We start from the raw sequence: 18,778 nt of genomic DNA, 5'->3' as shown, positions 1-18,778 counted from the left end.
TCAGACTATTTCGTGTATCATCATCAATCATCAACATCCACTCTTTTTGGCTATTCGTAAGTTATCTGGTTATTTTTTGTGTTTTTTGTTCTTATGGGTTGCACTCCGGTATCACATGTGACAGGACCAAGGGTTTTGAAGAGAGCATGTTATCAAACGCGCCGAACTGGTTTGTATGATCGAGCTGTGCGATTTACTCGGGCATGTGCTTGAAGGGCTTTTCGAGGTGCTCCTGGCAGAAGGGGAGCTTGCTGACGGTCCAGATCTCGGTGTCGGGCTTGAGGGTCTGCTTGATCTCAGTGGAGAGGGTACCGGCCTTCAGAGCGATGATCTCGGGGGCGGCATCGGGGTCGTGAGCGATGGGAGAGCCACAGTCGGAGCAGAAGAGGCGGTGCACGTCATTGCCGGAGCTACCCTTGCCAGTCCACTTCTTGATGGGGCCGTTGATGGTCAGCTTATCCTTGTGAACGACGGCGACCAGGGCTATTCAGAGCGAGGATGTTAGTAAATTAGGTACTCCAGTTGGGATGATACTATATCAAGCTCGAATTTGAACTACCTACAGTAGGTGGAGCCGGACTGGCGCTGGCAGTCATCACAGTGATCATAGGCGGTAATCAGAGGGGCATCCTGATCAACGGTGTAGGTAACCGCCTTGCAGAGACAATGACCGGAGAGAGGCATGATTGGTTGGTTGGTTGGGTTGAGGGGAGTTGATTCTCACAAGGTGCTCAGAGAGGAGTGGAAGAGGGAAGAGTTGAAGTGATGATGTGAGGACCTTGGGACTAACTGCAGGACCCAAGGGTATTTAAAGCGAAGACAGCATTCTGATTGTTGCTGATTACTGCCATTACATCATTGATAATTCCAAATTGTTCGAGCTCCATCCTTACGGGATGCCCTCCTTTTTCTTCTTTTAGCTTCTTCCACTTCCCACTTACGCTTCCACTCTCACTCGCGCGCTTCCACTCACGCAGCTTCCAGGCATGACAAATACCTTGCCAGCCACTTAACTCAACAGGAAAAAGGCACAACTCAATCAATGCGGGACCGGAGCCCCGCAATCCATCTCAACCATCTCAACCATCTGACTACGCAGACCGGCGTACCCTCGCTCCTTTCCCTATTCGTGTCTTGACAGTATTCATTTGAATCAATTGCCCAGCCCCTGCTTCCCCTGTCTGCCCAGGATATTCCTACCGATACTTGACTTTGACCCTCGACCCTCGTGGCTCAAGGACATGTGGATTGGAGTCAGTGTGGGGTCTGCGGGGCATCGCGGAACTCTCCCAAACATTTCTGGAACTGGAATGGGACCACTTATTCCTTCGAGCTTGGTGACTATGTACGAGATGTGAGATAAAGAGATGCGGTCAGCTCAGAAGAGCTAGAGTGGATTCTGATACATCACTACCCCTCGTGGGTCCTAGAGGGGTGGCTGGTGCATGCTGCGCATATATCGGAGTCCAACACGGAGTTCCAGGATGACAATTCCTCCTGCATATGCATATGCAGCTGCAGCTGCATTGAAACTGGAATTGGAACATGAATTTGAGATGATAGTTTCAATCTCGACGAGGTGAAATCGGACCTGTCAGTTGGAAGCTCACACCCCCACCATCCTCGTGGTCCGGCCAGGGTTGGCATTGGCAGGCTGTCGCAGAGATTATCGGAGAAACAGCGAGGCCACCACCGTGATCGGCAGTCAATCCAGTCGAGCGGGTCGGGCGAGGGATGCCCCCTGCAATGCAAGCCTCCTACGACTTTCCCCGAGTGCCTCATCCACACACACACCGGGGCACCTCTGGGCAAGGCTCAATGCATCCTTCTCTCTACTGTCCGGTACGATTGTCCCTTTGGTCGGGACCATTCACAATAATCAGCCCGGCATTTGATATGCGACCTGCATTTTCATCCTCGCATATTTTCAAGTTCGAGTACTCAGCCTCGTCTGTACTACATGGAATGTATATTCGTGGAGCACAGATAAGAAATATATCTATCAATTTTGGGCTATGTATATATGTGCTTGGGAACTGCCAGTGAGTACTCAAGGGCCCCTAGCGATATTTTATGCAAGTTCCTTCGACTCGGAGTTATCCATTTCCCCGTCCCTATTCGGCATACTCTCCTCATCCTTCGGTTGTACACGCTGCTGTGTCGTTGGCGAAAACTTGCTCCGGGCCCGAATCTGCTTGCCATATTTGTAAAAGAGGAATGGAATCACCGCCAACAGAGTAGCCACTCCTCCAATGAGACTACCTCCGCCTCCCACCCCGAGCGCGTTGAACATTTGATTTGTGAAGAGCGGCGCAGCAGCGCCGCAGGCGGATCGCGCAATTGTGTTCGCAGCAATGGCTGATGCGGCATACCTGCGAATGTGTCAATTTAAATCGCTGTATAACACCAAGGTATCCTCTGCGGGAGACTCACATCATATAAACGTCTACCAGATAATTGAGATACGAAACGAAAATTAGGAGAAGGCAGCTAGACAGAAAGCATCCAGCCAACGTTGGGACAATCCAGTGGACATGGCTAATGAGATTAGGGCTTCATTCAGGTAATGTGTTAACGTGCCAAGGGAGGTTACTCACTTGTACTCGGCCGACCATGCAAACCAAAACATGGACGCAGCGAACCCAACACCTCCAATCATGGCAAGGGGCAGCCGATCCTCAGGCTCAGCATCTTCCATCTTCATATCCCCTCTGTCGACTCTTTTCTGTCGCATCCGGGTATCAATCAGGACAACTGCGCCGCCGAGCAGCGCGCCGGCAACGGTGCCAACCAGTGGTAGCTCTCCGACACCAGAATTCCACCCTCGCTTCTCCTGGAAGACAATGGGATAGATGCTAAATAACATGTAGAGCAGGGTGTAAACAAAGGCCAGGTAGATAGCACAGCACAAGGATATCGGATCAAAGAGAATGATCCAAGGTCGAACAAGGGCGACCTTGTAGATACCAGCAAGTGTACGATCACTCTCCTCCGCGGGCGCTTTCACGGTCTCATATCCCGGAATCTTCGCGTTGCGAATTCGCTTCGCCTTATTGCAGAGAACAATCGGCGCATAGGTTTCAGGAATCGTCAGCATGACCAAACAAGTCGGCGCGCCCAACCATAACAGAACATAGAAACTCCACTGCCAATCCTTCTTTAGTTGGATGAATCCCGCAACAACAGGTCCAAGAGCCGGTCCAATCCAAACCATAGCCGAAAAGCCGGCCATCGCATTGGCGCGTTGCAATGGATTCCACAAGTCCGCCAAGACACCCGGACAATTGCTCAGACAGGCGGAGACAAAAGTACCAGTCAAAAACCGACCGATAAGTAAGGCTGCGAAATTCGGGGCAAAGGCGCAGAGAAAGTTAAATGCCATATAGCTGCCGAAAGTGATGTAGAAGATCCATCGTCGGCCATAGAATTCAGAAAGCGGGGCAAAGATGAGAGGGCCAGCGCAATATCCCAATAGAAATAATGTTATTGTGAGACCGGTAACCTCGGTCGAAATATTAAAATGCTTTGAGATAGAAGGAAAACAACCACTCGGCGAGCTCGAGGCAAAAGTCGCATTAACGACCAGCAGGACCGCGGCGATGGTTACGAATGTTTTCCGAGAGAAGGACCAATTGCGGGGATTTTCGATATCATTCGGGCCGAAATCAACATGGCCGTCATCGTTCAGAAAGGGCGGTTCGGTATCTAGATTTTTCGTTCGGTAGGGCTTGTTTGCCGCGTGGGACAGGATGCGTGTGATGATGGTCATTGGGGTGGCGGGCGAGGAGGGCGATATCAAAATAGTTGTTCCATGACTTTTATGCTACCTCCACGAAGTGCAAGAGGGGGTAAGTGTGTGACTTAACTATCATTTCAAGTTTAGCTTAGAAAGAATCGGTTATTCGGCACAGACGATCACGAGTGCTGACTTTCTTGAATAACTTGCATAACCCCGTCATTCTCGCCCTTAACGCAATTAACTCCGAGTGAGGGGAAGCTTCCAAGAAGCTAGTAAGACCAAACCATTGAAGAATTCGGGTAAATCCACTATAATCTCACCCAAGGTCCACTAGTACACATACTTCTTTGGTCCCTTTGCCCGAGGTTATTACCAAATCCGGCGATTGTATTGTTTCTGCTTTGCTCTACCTTGCTTTATATACGATCTTAGATAATACCCCGCCGCGCTTGTTCCAATTTATCCGCTGCACTCTACAAATCTCGTCAATGCGATCATGAGCCATGATACCGCCACAATACACTGCCCACTTACCTGCATCTGCGATGCCATCCCACCACTCGGGATCGCACCGCCGTAGAACAACGATTCGGCCCGTTGCGCCTCGCGCGCATCGTCCTTGGTTACATATGCTGGCACATCTGCCATGATAGGAGGTATATCCGGTACCTCGTTCTGATTGGCAATCGAGCGAACCTGCGAGGATACCGATCCAAAGCCAGGTGCACGGTGGAAAGCTCGTCCCTGAAAAAAAGATCAGTTTACTAGTTTCATCTTTGTCCATATGTGGATTCAGTCTAGGCTGAAATCCAGGATATGTGACTTGAAGAACCTCCTACCTCGGACGATTGCATTTCTTTTGCATCTCGCTGTGAAATCTGAGTGGAAGGTTTACGCGAAACCTCGTCCAACTTGGTATCGAAATTCATTTGTCTCATCGCGATACTTTGTGCTGTAGCTACATATCACGACTAGTTAGCATCAAATCTGTGGTCTTTAGCTTAAGTCCGATAGAGAGCGGGCCGGGATGACATGGGGTGGCCCGGGATTCCTGCCCTGCCAGCTGGACCACCACGAACCGGGCCGCGCCCCGTTAGTTCGCTTTCGGCCTGTGAGATGGACGAGACATCGGCCGGGGTTATGCGCTGACCGTCCTCAGCGGCGTGTTTCAATTCGGAGACCGAGGGAATCTCGAAAGTCATTATGGCGAAGTGGCGCGGGTATCGACCAGCCGAACAAATTGGTATGTACAAAAGTTGTAGTCACGCTGTTTGTATATACTGGTAATACTAATAAACAGGTCCAATTAGGGAATTTCTGACCAGCATTGTATATATAGTCTGGATAGGGGGCGGTGATGTCAGACTGAAAGCATCACGTCGCCTCGATGGTGGCGCTGAGCCACTCGATCTGGTCTGGAATCTGGCAATGGCAATGGCAATGGCAATAAAAATTCACTCTCGGCCAGAAGATATAGGAAGACCGGAATGCTTCGATAGGCCGAATAACTCAAGAGCTACGGGAGGGCAAAATTAACAAAAGGCACATGCGAATACGAGTATACGACATGGAGAGTGTTACTACATTCGCCGCTCGCCCTCGGGGACCATCTGTTGAATAATAGCAACTAGGTACACTGGTACAACAAGTTGGTATTTCGAAATCCCTGAGAGCAACTTTGGAACATGGTGTGATTTGTCCCAAGGTTTATATCCTACATTTCCCTCAATACTGCTCCTTGTCCACTACTAGTACTTGTACACAAATCCGTCGAATTGCATTCACGCCTGAGCCTGTACAAAATCTGGCCTGTACCACCATTATTAGTAACCCAAAGGTACCCGTTACTATGAGCTTTTCACATTTTAAAATTAACTCATTCCTAAATGGACTCTGCCAGTGTCTACTTCATCTCTGCTGGTAGGACAGATTGCCTCGGTGGAAACGGTTACTAGCTCGAGCCTCGCACGGGCTTACAAGGGGTTTCCAGGGTTCATAATTTCAAGTACTGCTCAAGAACTCATTGTAATTTTTTTTTCCATATTTTTCCATATTTTGCTTTTCATAGTAGAGTGGAAATGGAGGAATGGGATGAGATAACAAATAAAACCTTGGGCAGGGAGAGGCAACCATTTTATAGTCGGCTGGTTCCGCCCGGGCCGGTGCCGCGCAATCCCGGGAACGGCATTCTTCTTCACTTCATATCTCTCCCACTACCAACTTGAACCCGGTTACGCATTACGCATCCTCTGACGGTCTGTGTCCATCATAGATCCCGGTGTACATTACTCCATGACCGAGTAAGGATGAGGACGATCTCTATTCCAATTCATTCAAGGCGCTAACAAAGTCATGCGTAGGCCACTGAAGAAGGGGAAGAAGGCGTGCACTGAGTGCCGCCAGCAAAAGGTACCTATCATGTCCTGCCGCGAGACCCTATTCCCGTCTCCATTTGTTTTAGTTGGACTCATCTAACGTCTATGAATACAGGCTAAATGCGATGTTTATCTGAATCCCGATGAGCCATGTACACGGTGTCGCAAGGTCAATGCGAGCTGTGTCATCTCAGACCCCTTCAGGCGAGAGCACAAACGCAAGTGTGTACACCTCATCTCACCCAGAAAGCAGAAAGGCCATTCAATATGCTAACAACTCTACCAGACGAATGTCGGAGTTACAGCAGGAATCTGAAGATCTCCGCCGTAAGCTCCGGGCCTCGCACCCAGCGGACCCGCACCCATCACCCATTGCCCTGCTAACAGCCGCGGCGGAGATGGCTCCAAGATCCGAGCCAAACAGTGATTCTATGTCAGGTACCCCAAATATTCCGCCGCCATCATATCCACCGCAGCTCCTTGCGCCTAATGGCTTGGGAATATCCCCGTCCACTCCGGCACCGGCACCGGCATTGGAAGGGGACACAACCCGGTCTCGGAGTCTACATGGGGTGGAAGTCAGGGGGGATGAAATTGACGATTTGTTTCATATGTGCGGTTTCAAAATACCAGAAGCATATTTTCCCCTGTTGACTAATCCATGCGTGACAGCTTCTTCCGCCACTACGCCCAATTCCTACCCATTCTCGACCCACAATCCAGACCAGACACATACTATACACAATCCCCCTTCCTCTTCTGGTGCATAGTTGGCGTATCATGTCGGGCCTACGCGCGGAATCCCACGCTGCTAATGGCGCTGGCTCGAAGTGTCATAGAGATGGCCTTCTTGTCTGCCTTATCGACCTCGCCGCCATGGCATACTATCCAGGGCCTCTTGCTCTTGCTAACCTGGCCATTTCCAAAAGGTGAACATCCAGATGTGACATTTCCGCTCAGTGGGATGCTGTTACATATTGCCATGCAGAATGGCTTGCACATACCGATGTCCAGTCATGAGTTTTCACGTGTTAAGATGCCCGCACCGTGTGAGGCGGATCTAGTTCGGAGATCGGAGCTGTGGGCGCATACTGTCATTGTGTACCAAAGGTGGGTTTCAGTGATATCCTTCTTTCTGGCGTTTCTTTTCCATTGTGAGTGAATCACTGATATATTTTGTAGAGTATGCATGACAAAGGGACAATTACCACGAGCGTTGGTCAGCCTCTCCCAAGATCCCGCTCAACGCCAAAACCTATTCGATACAATCGCGCCTTGGATGGTACTTAAGCTTCGTTGCCAAGAGCTCATTGCACGATGCAGTGAGGCAGTACTGGAAAATGGGATGCGCTCTATGTCATTAGACCAGGAACGTGCGTTAGACATCCTTCTCCGCACCTACGAAGGACAAGTAGATGAACTAGAACTTCAAGCTGTGACTGGTATATATCCTCCGATACTGTTTCCCGAGACCTCCACATTGACTAACAGATGATGTTGCAGACGAAGAGAGATTCGATACTGGACTTTGCCGGTTAGCAATCCAGACCTTCCACCTTTATAAAATCCAGACGCTGGTTTCAAGCGCTTTCTACCCACGGCTTCTTGTTACCGCGTGCAGTTTGATCGACTACGTCCAGTCCCTTGCAGATCGGCTTGGTTGCTTGGCGATGTGCCCAGTCCAGATGGGCTTTGCGATTCTCTTGGCCTCGACGTCTCTTCTTCGGATTCTCAAAAGTAACACGGCCTCGCACGGCCTAGAAACCACGCGCGCACGAGCAGCAGTTTTTACAGCCATCAACATGGCCAAGCAGATGACGGTGGATAGCGCAGACATGGCTGCGAAGACCGTGACCATACTGAACTCTGTATGGAATAGCACCAGGGCTTTCCGGAAAGCCGACGGCGGCGAGTACACGGCTCTGCGGATTCGCAGCCGACTAGTGCTTAGTCCAATCCTTGACACAGTATGGTGGTGGCGAGACGAGTTCGATCCCCCGTCGCGGACAATGCGATCGATCATAGAACCCTCAGACGGTAAGGTCTTTATGCGCTCACGTTACCATGTCGCAACTGATGCAGGCGCAGGGGCAGCGGTAGACGCCAATCGCGATTTTGCTGGTTGTATGGCGCCGTCTTCAGGCATGCTGGATCAAAACAACGCTTTTCATCTTGACGAGCAATTTCTAGCTGATTTCGAATGGGCTCTTGGCGACGATGCGCTGTTCTCGTTGGACCCACTGCCTGCAAATTGGGCCCCCGCGAGTAATCTACTGTGAGGGTCAGTGGTATGATTGGGGGCCCATGTGGTAGAAATCGCCGTAGATAGGGCTATATCCATGATTATCCGGCATTTGCCGCCAACACCTGTTCAACTGTATCTCAAGGGTCATGGCGTCTGCGGTTCGACTACGATATCAATATCAATATCGATATCAACGTGAATCTCACCCTATGGCCGGATACCGCGGGGAAATTAAGCGATCCCCTACGATAGCCGTTCTACCCTGGATTGACCCTTGGGCACACGCGAAAGGAACGTCTCTTGGTGGTGCCAAGACGAACTAGCCCGGCGATTTTAGCGGCGCAAGGCTTACGCGAAAGAAGACGGCTGTCTCACTTGGCTAGTCCGCCACTGCGCTAGGACCGTTAGATATAGACAAAGAAGCAGCGGATGCAAATCGGGCAGCTCGAAGCCGGGGAAGATCCACATCAATTACGCGGAGTCAAATCATTTACCGAAATTTTATCTGCTCCTATCCCGCGGAGTGGCAATAAACAGATTGTGCCGAGTCGCAGAATTCCTCTTGTCAAGGCTGGAATCTCCAGCCAAAGAGAGAAATTTCTATAAAAAAGTATTCAGATGTCAAAGCCATGGATATCAGCCACTAGCCACCAGCCCTCAGTCTAACTCAGATTGTCGCCACAGGGTCCAGAGAGACCGGGTGAGATCCTAAAATCCTGTTCGAATGTTCCTCTGGACTCCGGGCTTACCCCTTGGATGTTGATTGCAACCGAACATTCCCCGTTCCCCACCAATAGGAATAAAAGTTATTGCGTGAGAGTTTCAGCTCCAGGTCGGCTGACAGTTCCCTCACACTTTTGGGCTCCACGACGCATGGGAGGATTCGCTTTTCCCCGCATTTCAGTTGCGGGTCGATCGTGTCTGGTAGGGCCGCGCTATCCACCACCCCATGGAAGATTGTTTTCGGAAGAGATCCGCAGGGATGAAAGGGATGCGATGCCGTGTCGTATTTCCTGCACAACGCAGGGGAACTTTAGTCTCTCAGCAGGTTGACCGCATTCGATTGTGATCTGGACTTTCTCGAATCGCAATTTACTAGTGAAATTTTTGGCCCCTGTCGCAGGCTTGGCAGGGTCTTTCGTCTTATCGAATTTGCCGAGGAGTGCTATCCCGCCTGAGTACAATCCGACGGACTGCGGGCGCAACAGAATCATGACAAAGTGTGGCACATTAGACCAACCTGCTAGTAACCCCCTTGAAAACAGTGGCGCCGGCCATGGGCCCAACCAGGATAGTCTGCCGTGCGTTGGTGCTGGACGACGGCACGCTTGCAAGCGTTTAGATTAGCGTCGGCCACCCGCCAGCCACTCACCAGCAACACTAATGGGATAAGGGCGACACTAGGGGGGTGAACCCAAACCATTGGCCCCATAAGACTTTCCAAGAGTTGTCCCCACAACGCCCACTGGCTTATCTCTGACAAGCTCGTTCTACTCATACACAAAGTTAACTTCGTCCATGCTTGGGCGGGTCTCTTTATCAGTTCGCTTGTGTTCCCCCGAAAACGCCCCGTGGCAATGCCTCGGCTTTCCCGAGGTTCTCGACAAGGGGAATCCACGTCTGCGTTTACGTTTGTCTACGTCTGTGATTTTCTAGCGTCGGCAACGTGCGATGGCGCGAGGGCCACGCCATCAAATGCCGAATTTCCCGCCTGGATAAATCCATCGCCGGATGCAGTTGCTGTGATTGGAAACTTCACTGAGCGCGGGGAGAGAGTAACCTCAGGAACGCCACAGGTGTGCCGGGTTGAAGTGGCCAAGCTTCTAAGTGGACTCTCGATAGTTGAGGAATGGGGGCGAGGGTTGGCCAGCTAGGATCGCAGCATCATGACTGGCTCGGAGTCGCCAATGCAAACATGGTCAAATCGGAAAATGGTCTGAGAGCGGCCAGTATCGTGCAACAAGAACCCGATTGTATCGTTTTGATTGGGTGTTGCTCACTTCGTTCCTCTGGTTTATTCTAGGATATTTCCCAGTTTATCTAGTAGCACTAGTACTAGTACCTAGTATTGTAGTGCCTCGTTCCTGCTCGCCTCTCATCCCCCAACCAGGCTTTCACGATATTTTAACTCTTTTCTTTTCTTTTATGTACAAAAAAAGGTTCCCCACTCGTTGTTTCCTCGAATCAGAGTTCCTCTTCTTACCTCGTCGGTGCGTTTAACCCATCTGACATCTTAATTGAGGTTACATCCACTGTTGTTGTTCCCCAGCTGGTCTCAGATCTCGACCTCACACGATAAGGCGGACCACCGTCGGGACTCTTCCATTGAAGCTTTAGTGCTTTAGCGTTATACGAAGTGGAAGAACCACATGGTTTAGTGCGTTTGCGTTGGGTGAAAGCTAACTGAGGCGCGGAGGAAATAAATACCCTATCACATCTCCTCACTTTCACCACGCTCTCCCTTTCTTCCCTTGCTTTTCTCCTTATCCCCAATCTCTTTACTTCACCCTTGGTCAAGTTCAACTTGACTATCCACTCCCGCAATGGAGAAGGAACAGCCCAACGTCGCTGTCTCCAGCGGTGTTGACGAAAACGCACATGACGATGTTCTCACCAAGTTGCGCAACCTGAAGGCCCACCATCACTGGGACCCAAACATGCCAGATGAAGTCGAGGATGAGCTCGACGAAGCCCTTGCTACAGAAGACAAGGGTGTACGGGTTGACATTGCACACGAAGTTCTCGACAACTCACCATATCCGGAAGTGCGCTCCGCAGTGCCCAATGTCGACGAAGGAGGACACACCAATACTATTCGTGCCTGGGTCATTGGTCTGATCTTTGCGACAATCGGCTCTGCACTGAACATGCTCTTCTCCATGCGTCAGCCGTACATTGTTATTCCATCTTACATCGCCCAGGTCGTTGCTTACCCCGTTGGCAAGGCGTGGGAGAAGTTCATGCCCGCCAAGAAATTCAAGTTCTTCGGTATTGATTGCAATCTCAATCCTGGTGTTTTCAGCAAGAAGGAACATACGCTGGTTGTCATTATGGCTAATGCGACCTTTGGTGGCGGGTGAGTCTTTGCTAGATGGTTGATAATCAACTCATCTAGAGTTGTGATCTATGGTCAGATTGGAAATGCTAATTCCTATACTTCCAGTGCCGCATATGCGACGGATGTCCTTCTAGCGCAGCGCGCATTCTACGGACAGAAATTCGGGTGGGCTTTCGAAATCTTCATGTGCATGTAAGTACTCCGCAGTCTCATTCTTTGCGACCTCCTCTGCTAGTTTGTCATCGATACTTGATGCTAATTCATCAATTCAGCTCAACACAGATGCTAGGATTTGGCATGGCTGGCTTCTTCACCAAATTCCTGGTCCAGCCCGCCGCCATGATCTGGCCATCGACTTTGATCAACACTGCCCTGTTCTCCGCTCTTCACGATCACTCCAAGCCCGATCCCCGCAAGGTTTCTGGCTGGAAGATTGGCCGGTATGGTCTTTTCCTCGTTGCGATGACAGGATCGTTCTGCTGGTATTGGTTCCCCGGCTACATCGCCCCCTTCCTCAGCGTCTTCGCCTGGGTTACCTGGATCAAGCCCAACAATGTTGTCATCAATCAGCTGTTTGGCGGTTGGACCGGTCTATCTTTGCTCCCCATGACCTTTGACTGGACTCAAATTTCCGGATTCAACTTCAGTCCGCTTATTGCGCCGTGGTATGCCATTGCCAACACTTTGATTGGCATGGTCTTCTTCTTCTGGATTGTCACTGCGGGTATCCACTACAAGGGGCTGTTCTACGCGGAATATCTACCAATTAGTGATTCGCAGAGTTACGACAACACCGGCAACATTTACAATGTCAGCAAGATTCTCACTCCAGAGTTCACCTTCGACCCGGTCAAGTACAAGGAGTACTCGCCGCTCTTCCTGTCAACGACATTCACCCTCTGCTACGGTCTATCATTTGCCGGAATCATTGCCGTTATCGTGCACACTGGTCTATTCCACGGCTCTGACATCTGGGCCCGGTTCCGCCAGAGTGGTGGCGAGACAGAGGATGTGCACAGTCGTCTGATGGCACGTTTTAAGACCGTCCCCATGTGGTGGTACGGAGTCGTCACTCTTATCATGATCGGCATCGCACTTGGTATCACTCAAGGTTTCGAAACACACCTGAGCTGGTGGGCCTTCTTCATCTCCCTCGCCATTGCGTTGTTCTGGTTCGTTCCTCTGGGTATCGTCAAAGCCTCGACTAATATCGATATTGGCCTCAATGTCCTCACTGAGTTCATCATTGGATACATGCAGCCCGGAAAGCCCATGGCCATGATGCTCTTCAAGACATACGGCTACATGAGTATGTACCAGGGAATGTACTTCTCCCAAGATCTGAAACTCGGTAAGCCTTAGCATTATAACCTCCATTTTTCTTCTTTCTTCATTCATTCTAACAATTGACAGGCCATTACATGAAGCTTCCTCCCCGGGTGACCTTCACCGCACAGATGGTCGCCGGTGTCTGGTCCTCCCTTGTCCAAATCGCAACAATGAACTGGGCCCTCGGCGCCATCAAGAAGGTCTGCCAGAGCGACCAGCCAAACCACTACACCTGTCCCAACGGACGAGTCTTCTTCAACGCCTCCGTTATCTGGGGTGTAATCGGTCCGCAGCGAATGTTCTCCATCGGCCAGATCTACTCCCCACTCATGTTCTTCTGGATTGCCGGTCTCATCCTGCCAATCGTCATCTACGTCGGCGCCCGAAAGTGGCCCAAGAGTTCGATTCGCTATCTCAACGCCCCTCTCATTTTCAGTGGAGCCGGTCTGATCCCACCCGCCACACCGCTGAACTACCTCAGCTGGGGTATTGTCGGATTCGTCTTCAACAAGTGGATCCGTGACCGCTGGCGCGGATGGTGGATGCAGTACAACTACGTCCTTTCCGCGGGTCTGGATGTCGGTCTGGCTATCTGCACCATTCTGATTTTCCTGACTCTCAACCTGACCGGCACTCAGTTCCCTGCCTGGTGGGGTACCAACATTGCGGCAAATACCATGGATGCTCAGGATAGTGCTATCCGGACTCCCCTTGCTGAGGGTCAGACTTTCGGCCCAGCTACTTGGTAGTTCGATTTCTTTTTTACGTGGCTTGAATGCCCTTGGGTGCAGTGGTGGGTTAGTCGCGGTCAATTGTCATGGATTGTTATCCCACCTAATACTAGTACTCTTACTCAATGAATAACGAATGAATTCATTTTATCCACATCATGGATTAGTTAAATTGTTTTTCCTAACCCGTTCGCTAGAGATCCGACCTTCGGCCCCAGCGCAGCACGCCCAGGTGAACTTGAATCTTCCCTTAAAGGTAGAATTAAAGATCCAGAGGTTTATGCGTGCTTGCCCAGTTGTGAGCGCCTAATGGTCAATACTATTTGCGGCATACATATATGCCTATGGGTAATTTGACTTCTGCGATAATATCTTGTCGCGAAAAAGATTGAGCAGCCTCAAGGGCTAACAGCAAAAAATACCAGGCATTGATGATTTCGCAGCTATAGGTACATACTGCCTAGGAGGCTCCACTTGCGTATACCAATCAAACGATAATCCCCCTGCATGTTTGGCATTGCATTTCATCACAGAAACAGACCTCCGTCTTTTAATATCATGCAGCATTAGGGAAATTATCTCCATTGAGAGTCTCTTCATAGCTCTAACGCCGGGCAGACCCAATTTTGGCTTTGTAACTTGAAAGATTCTTGTTGATCCCTGGATGGCAGTCTGCAGATAGTACACCGAGAAAACATACTGATTCTTGACCTGATGTAGGAGATCTTTTGAAAGTGAATAGTAGTGACAATGGGCTGGGGTTTTGCAGACAACGCAACAAGGTTTCTATATGCTTGGAAGAAGCCAAAATAGGCCCAACGACCATCGTATCAACGCAAAAGTTCTCTACTCAAGTGTACTGAACAATTTTTGTCGTGGAACAGCAGTAGACTGTTGAACAATGGCATTGGAATCACGATCGGAATCATCAACTATATCGGTGCAGCCGGCATCAAAAGCATCAGCGGCATCGAGCCCTCGAAATAGATACGGGTGCAAGTCAATATTCACTCGAGACCTCGAAAGGCTATGCAATGATAGATCGGACATTCAAAAAACAGGTTTTATGGCCCTGAGGTCATCACACACCTTTTCGACTCCAAATCCACCCAGCGGTTCGGATCTCGGCCTTCGATTCGGATCCCACCCGTAGACTCGGATTCGGCCCGTCGATTTGATCCCATTAGCAACCTTGACGGATATGTGTAGGCTAACCTCTAGATTATAGTTTTATTTAGAAAGCCGTATTGCCCCCCGCCCACCCCCAACGCTGATCTAATTGAAACTGGACCGAGGTAATCAACTTGTGCTGCCAGCTTTATGGTTGCAGAGGCCCGCTCTGGGAAATTCTTGCACCTAGCTTGGACATATTACTGATCTTCAAAGGGGCTTCATTTCATTGAATTGGCTCCACTTCCCTCTCATAGCCCAACTTGGTTTTCATATAATCGTCTCTATTTTATTCTTAGAATCGATATTCACCTACTTTTACGCATTACAATCCGCTAACTTGGGTGGAGTTATATCATTTCTCGAGTCAATCAGATCATCCAGTCTCCATAATGGGCAGCATGTAAGTCGCAGATGTATTCACCGGTAGACTTTGCGCCCAATTGACTTTTCTATTACTGTAGTGAAAACTTTACCGGGCTGTTCATGGCCGGCCTCGCACCTCTATACCTAATGGGCTTTTTTGTCTTACCACTTACGAATAATTTCTAAATTCAAGCATAGACAATGATTCCTGTTACATCGTCACTTACAAATCCGGGATCAATCATTGAAGGTTTAATTGAGATGGTGTTGAAGTCGATAATGGACTGTACCGCCTACCCTGATCGTGTAATCCCGGCTATGACTGCTATATATCTGTTCTGGACATTCGGTGCCACGGGTGCATTCTCAGTCGCTGGCCAAGCCGCATCCAGGGCCGAAGGACTGGATTTGAATCACCCGCGCCAGCACCTTGGAAATATGAGAGGTCTTCCTCTTTGCCTTCGATCGGCTCCTAGCTTCCTCATCGAAGGTTTTTCAGGATTTGCTGCTGTTGCTGCTCTTACCCAAATTCTTGACTCGGATAATCGACAGATTGTCAATCTCTTGGGCCTCCATGTCTTGTTGAAGGTCTTTGTTTATTATCCGTCTTACATTTTGAATGTTCCACCCATTGTGAGGATGCTCAGATGCTCACAGAGATCAACGTACGGCGTAGCATACGAAGCAAAGGAAACAGTAGCTGTTCGACGAAAGTAATAGCTTGAGGAGAAGAAGAAGAAGGAAGCTGAGATGGGACTAAGTACATGTAGGCGTGGAAGCCTAGGTGGATGCCATCTACGTCAGGCATCCGCGAATGGTAACAACCCCAGTTCGTTACACCCATAAGGAAACTTTCATACGTTTTGGCCACATCGGCAATCATTGAGGCATGCCGGAAGCTCGCAACCGGTTATTGATTTGCAAGACCAAATATCGTTGAGATCTTGAGCATCGCACTTTGCAGATGTTTTGACTTATGCAAACAGCCTCTTTTTGTTTGTTATCAAAGGCTTTCCGCAGTCTCATTTGAACTTTGTGTGTCCGTATTTTATGCGAATGAGTATATATGAAGAAGGGCAGGATACGGTACGCCGCGACTAGCGGTGAAAGTGCGAGGGCTGGAGAGTCTATCAAATTATATGACATGACCTACATCCTGCTTTAAGAATATTGTCCAATGCAGAGCTTGTATCCTCTACCGGAATATGTGAGCTCTTATGCGAGCTTTCTAAACCGAAAATAATCCTGACAGCAAATCGGGAAATTGATGTAAAAGGTTCAATTGACTATTGATTGAAGGAGCTTATCCTACTTATATTGGTTTGTGTCCTTCGTTTGTATTATCGATAACTACATGCGTTTGAACTAAGGTAGGATTCTAGGCGAATGAATAGTAAAGAAAATCCCATTAAATGTGACAATCTAAGACGCAATCAATTTTCATCGTAAGGGTATTCCCAGCCGTATCTCAACTCACTTATAACCTAACTCCTACATCAGGATCTCGGGAGAGGAATGATAGTAGTGAGGTGGATATTGAAATACGACCACCTACCCCTTCATCTAGTACCGGTGTAACTTTGATATATTATCCCTCGGCCATCTAAAATAGCTACCTAGGTACTGCATAACGATGACTATCCATCTTATAAGTTCGAGGCCATAACCACCTATCAAATACAATGAGGTTCATACAACAGCAGTGGTAGCAAGTGCGGCTTTGTGACGCTGAGAAAAGTATTTGACAAAACCTTTGTCGAGACCTGTTGCCTTCTTGTTCGCAGCCTCTTTTTCAGATCGAGACAACTCCTCCTGTATTTCCCAAGATGCCCTCTTTGGGTCGGGAAGCCAAGTCAGAATTAACACTAGCCATATGGCGACTAACTGCCTGATGATCCAAGATATGGGCCATTTGACTGGCTGTATAGCCAAAGCTTCCAGAGTTGTTGGCATGGCGAGGCTCATTTCAATCGTTCGTCCAAGCCATCGGAAGCCTGGTGGGAAATAACGGAATGCGAATTGATCAAAAAGGCCTCCGCGATGAGACTTGCTTGCTGAGTCGCACCAATGCGTGTATTCTCCATATTCTCCATGAATGAAGTCATTGTGTCCCAACTGCTCGGGATTGAAATCTTTTCCCAAAACAAATGTGCTGCAATTTTCTCCTTCTCCGATATTCCTGGGAGGCCAACCATGACAAGAATCCGATGTTGCAGTGTTGCAAAGGTGCATAGCGTGTAAATATAGTCTTTGACATCCGTAAAATCGCCCGGATACTTCTTCATTGAGTAAGAATGAAGTGAATTCATGACTGATACCTCTGTGACTTCTATAATCCGAAGGCCCGTACCATGATACGAGAGCCACGAAGTCCCCAGTTTGCTGCGCTCGGTGTGTTGACTTGTACAAAACCTTTCCGCCATCTTCTCTCCAGACCGGACGGGCGGCTTGCTCGGGAACAATGATGTTGGGAACATGGCAGCATAGAAAAGGTTCATGGTAAAGGCACCAATCTGGTAACTCATCGACAGTTTCTAGATGCGCTCATAGTCCTTTTTCGGATCAAGACTCTGGATTTCCTGTTGAATCCACTTGCGAGATTTTGTCATTGTCAACCTTGGAAATAGGTAATATGTTTTCTTGTATACTCGTAGACCAGAGCGGAAATTATTTTCAGAGCCTTGGATGAAATATATTTTACTCACGAAGTCCTCACATCGCCCATTTATACGAGTCTCAGTCTTGTCGTATAGGTAACTCGCTAGTGGCGAAACCGAGGCATCTCAGAAATGAATTTCGGAGTGTGGAACTGTAAGATGTAGAGGTGAGTGAAGATCGCCAAGGTAGTAATTTTTAAAACCGAGGGGTAATATTTACCGATAACGACAGGATTATTCATCAATTCCCATGCTCATTGTTTTGGCTTTTGTATGATATGTTGGCAAAACTCGGTATCCCAGTGCTTTGGACGACTCCTTCGACAACGAAGATTTAGAAGGAAAAAGACTAATCGTATCGATTCAACATCATTACGACGGGCCCATACCAGTATCCATCAATTCCTCATGCTGCGCTCCTCACTCCATGACATGTCAGTAACCCAGAACCGTCAGGCTGCATGGAACCTAGTCTTGTAATATGTTGTATTGAGTGACGTTGTAATAATTATCTAGAGCACGGGTGGTGCGGGTCAAAGTGACAGAACAATACCATCACTGCAGGATCCCCAACAAGGATTGTTTGCTCAAATTCAGATTCGGAACTTGTGATGGAACAATGTTGCGGCTAATTAACGTGTTTTATATGCCACCCGTGTTCCCAAGCGAGCCGTTTTCCCCGAACACCATAGTTAAGGCGATAAATTACAACCCAATATATCAACAACTATTGATTTTTACTGAAATTCCTTATAGATTAGAATTAACAGTCACCTTAGGTGGCATCCCCGTATGCCACCTGAGGTGAGTGTTACCTAGGTATTTATAACATTTCTTGCAATGGATCCCGCCCGTCACTAAGTCTACAATACACCTCAAACAAAGAATATAGTCAGGACCACTGTATCTTCAAGTAATACTGTATTTTCTAGATTCCAATATATTCTCGGTATATTTAAGGGCTACTTACTAGGCACCACTTCGCGTAAGTCATACCTATTAGAGTACTATAAACTAACGCCTGGGCACTTACCTTAAGACATATATATTCCTTCTACATACAGTACTCGTTACACCCTAACTAACCTTACATTTACAAATATCCTTA

The 18,778-nt window shown here is 48.8% G+C and overlaps 8 protein-coding genes across 8 annotated transcripts; 3 read left to right on the top strand and 5 right to left on the bottom strand.

Annotated features, from left to right (window-relative positions):
* Positions 1-193: 193 nt before the first annotated feature.
* Positions 194-684, bottom strand: N7509_004407 (GFA family protein; the record flags this gene model as incomplete). The annotated part of the gene is made up of 2 exons (XM_056629044.1): positions 194-483; positions 564-684. 2 exons carry the CDS (start codon positions 682-684, stop codon positions 194-196), a joined length of 411 nt encoding a protein of 136 aa, XP_056491778.1.
* A 1,387-nt stretch (positions 685-2,071) lies between these two features.
* On the bottom strand, positions 2,072-3,769 carry N7509_004406 (MFS transporter; the record flags this gene model as incomplete). The annotated part of the gene is made up of 3 exons (XM_056629043.1): positions 2,072-2,372; positions 2,434-2,538; positions 2,598-3,769. 3 exons carry the CDS (start codon positions 3,767-3,769, stop codon positions 2,072-2,074), a joined length of 1,578 nt encoding a protein of 525 aa, XP_056491777.1.
* A 398-nt stretch (positions 3,770-4,167) lies between these two features.
* On the bottom strand, positions 4,168-4,941 carry N7509_004405 (uncharacterized protein; the record flags this gene model as incomplete). Its single annotated transcript, XM_056629042.1, has 3 exons — positions 4,168-4,212; positions 4,274-4,483; positions 4,819-4,941. 3 exons carry the CDS (start codon positions 4,939-4,941, stop codon positions 4,168-4,170), a joined length of 378 nt encoding a protein of 125 aa, XP_056491776.1.
* Positions 4,942-6,091: 1,150 nt separating this feature from the next.
* Positions 6,092-8,393, top strand: N7509_004404 (putative C6 transcription factor (Leu3); the record flags this gene model as incomplete). Its single annotated transcript, XM_056629041.1, has 6 exons — positions 6,092-6,148; positions 6,230-6,336; positions 6,401-6,727; positions 6,787-7,224; positions 7,297-7,556; positions 7,618-8,393. 6 exons carry the CDS (start codon positions 6,092-6,094, stop codon positions 8,391-8,393), a joined length of 1,965 nt encoding a protein of 654 aa, XP_056491775.1.
* Positions 8,394-10,902: 2,509 nt separating this feature from the next.
* Positions 10,903-13,495, top strand: optB (small oligopeptide transporter, OPT family; the record flags this gene model as incomplete). Its single annotated transcript, XM_056629040.1, has 4 exons — positions 10,903-11,435; positions 11,523-11,609; positions 11,690-12,768; positions 12,831-13,495. 4 exons carry the CDS (start codon positions 10,903-10,905, stop codon positions 13,493-13,495), a joined length of 2,364 nt encoding a protein of 787 aa, XP_056491774.1.
* A 1,797-nt stretch (positions 13,496-15,292) lies between these two features.
* Positions 15,293-15,730, top strand: N7509_004402 (uncharacterized protein; the record flags this gene model as incomplete). The annotated part of the gene is made up of 1 exon (XM_056629039.1): positions 15,293-15,730. One exon carries the CDS (start codon positions 15,293-15,295, stop codon positions 15,728-15,730), a length of 438 nt encoding a protein of 145 aa, XP_056491773.1.
* A 972-nt stretch (positions 15,731-16,702) lies between these two features.
* On the bottom strand, positions 16,703-16,966 carry N7509_004401 (uncharacterized protein; the record flags this gene model as incomplete). The annotated part of the gene is made up of 1 exon (XM_056629038.1): positions 16,703-16,966. The coding sequence occupies one exon, from the start codon at positions 16,964-16,966 to the stop codon at positions 16,703-16,705; it is 264 nt and encodes an 87-aa protein (XP_056491772.1).
* Positions 16,967-16,974: 8 nt separating this feature from the next.
* N7509_004400 (uncharacterized protein) lies at positions 16,975-17,511 on the bottom strand (the record flags this gene model as incomplete). The annotated part of the gene is made up of 1 exon (XM_056629037.1): positions 16,975-17,511. The coding sequence occupies one exon, from the start codon at positions 17,509-17,511 to the stop codon at positions 16,975-16,977; it is 537 nt and encodes a 178-aa protein (XP_056491771.1).
* Positions 17,512-18,778: the final 1,267 nt, after the last annotated feature.

This window comes from Penicillium cosmopolitanum (assembly GCF_028827165.1).
Source record: "Penicillium cosmopolitanum strain IBT 29677 chromosome Unknown utg000005l:1.0-4006212.0:1.0-4009387.0, whole genome shotgun sequence".
Classification (NCBI taxonomy): Eukaryota; Fungi; Ascomycota; class Eurotiomycetes; order Eurotiales; family Aspergillaceae; genus Penicillium; species Penicillium cosmopolitanum.
Note: the sequence above shows the minus strand (reverse complement) of the source record. Positions and strands in the feature narration are given on the sequence as shown.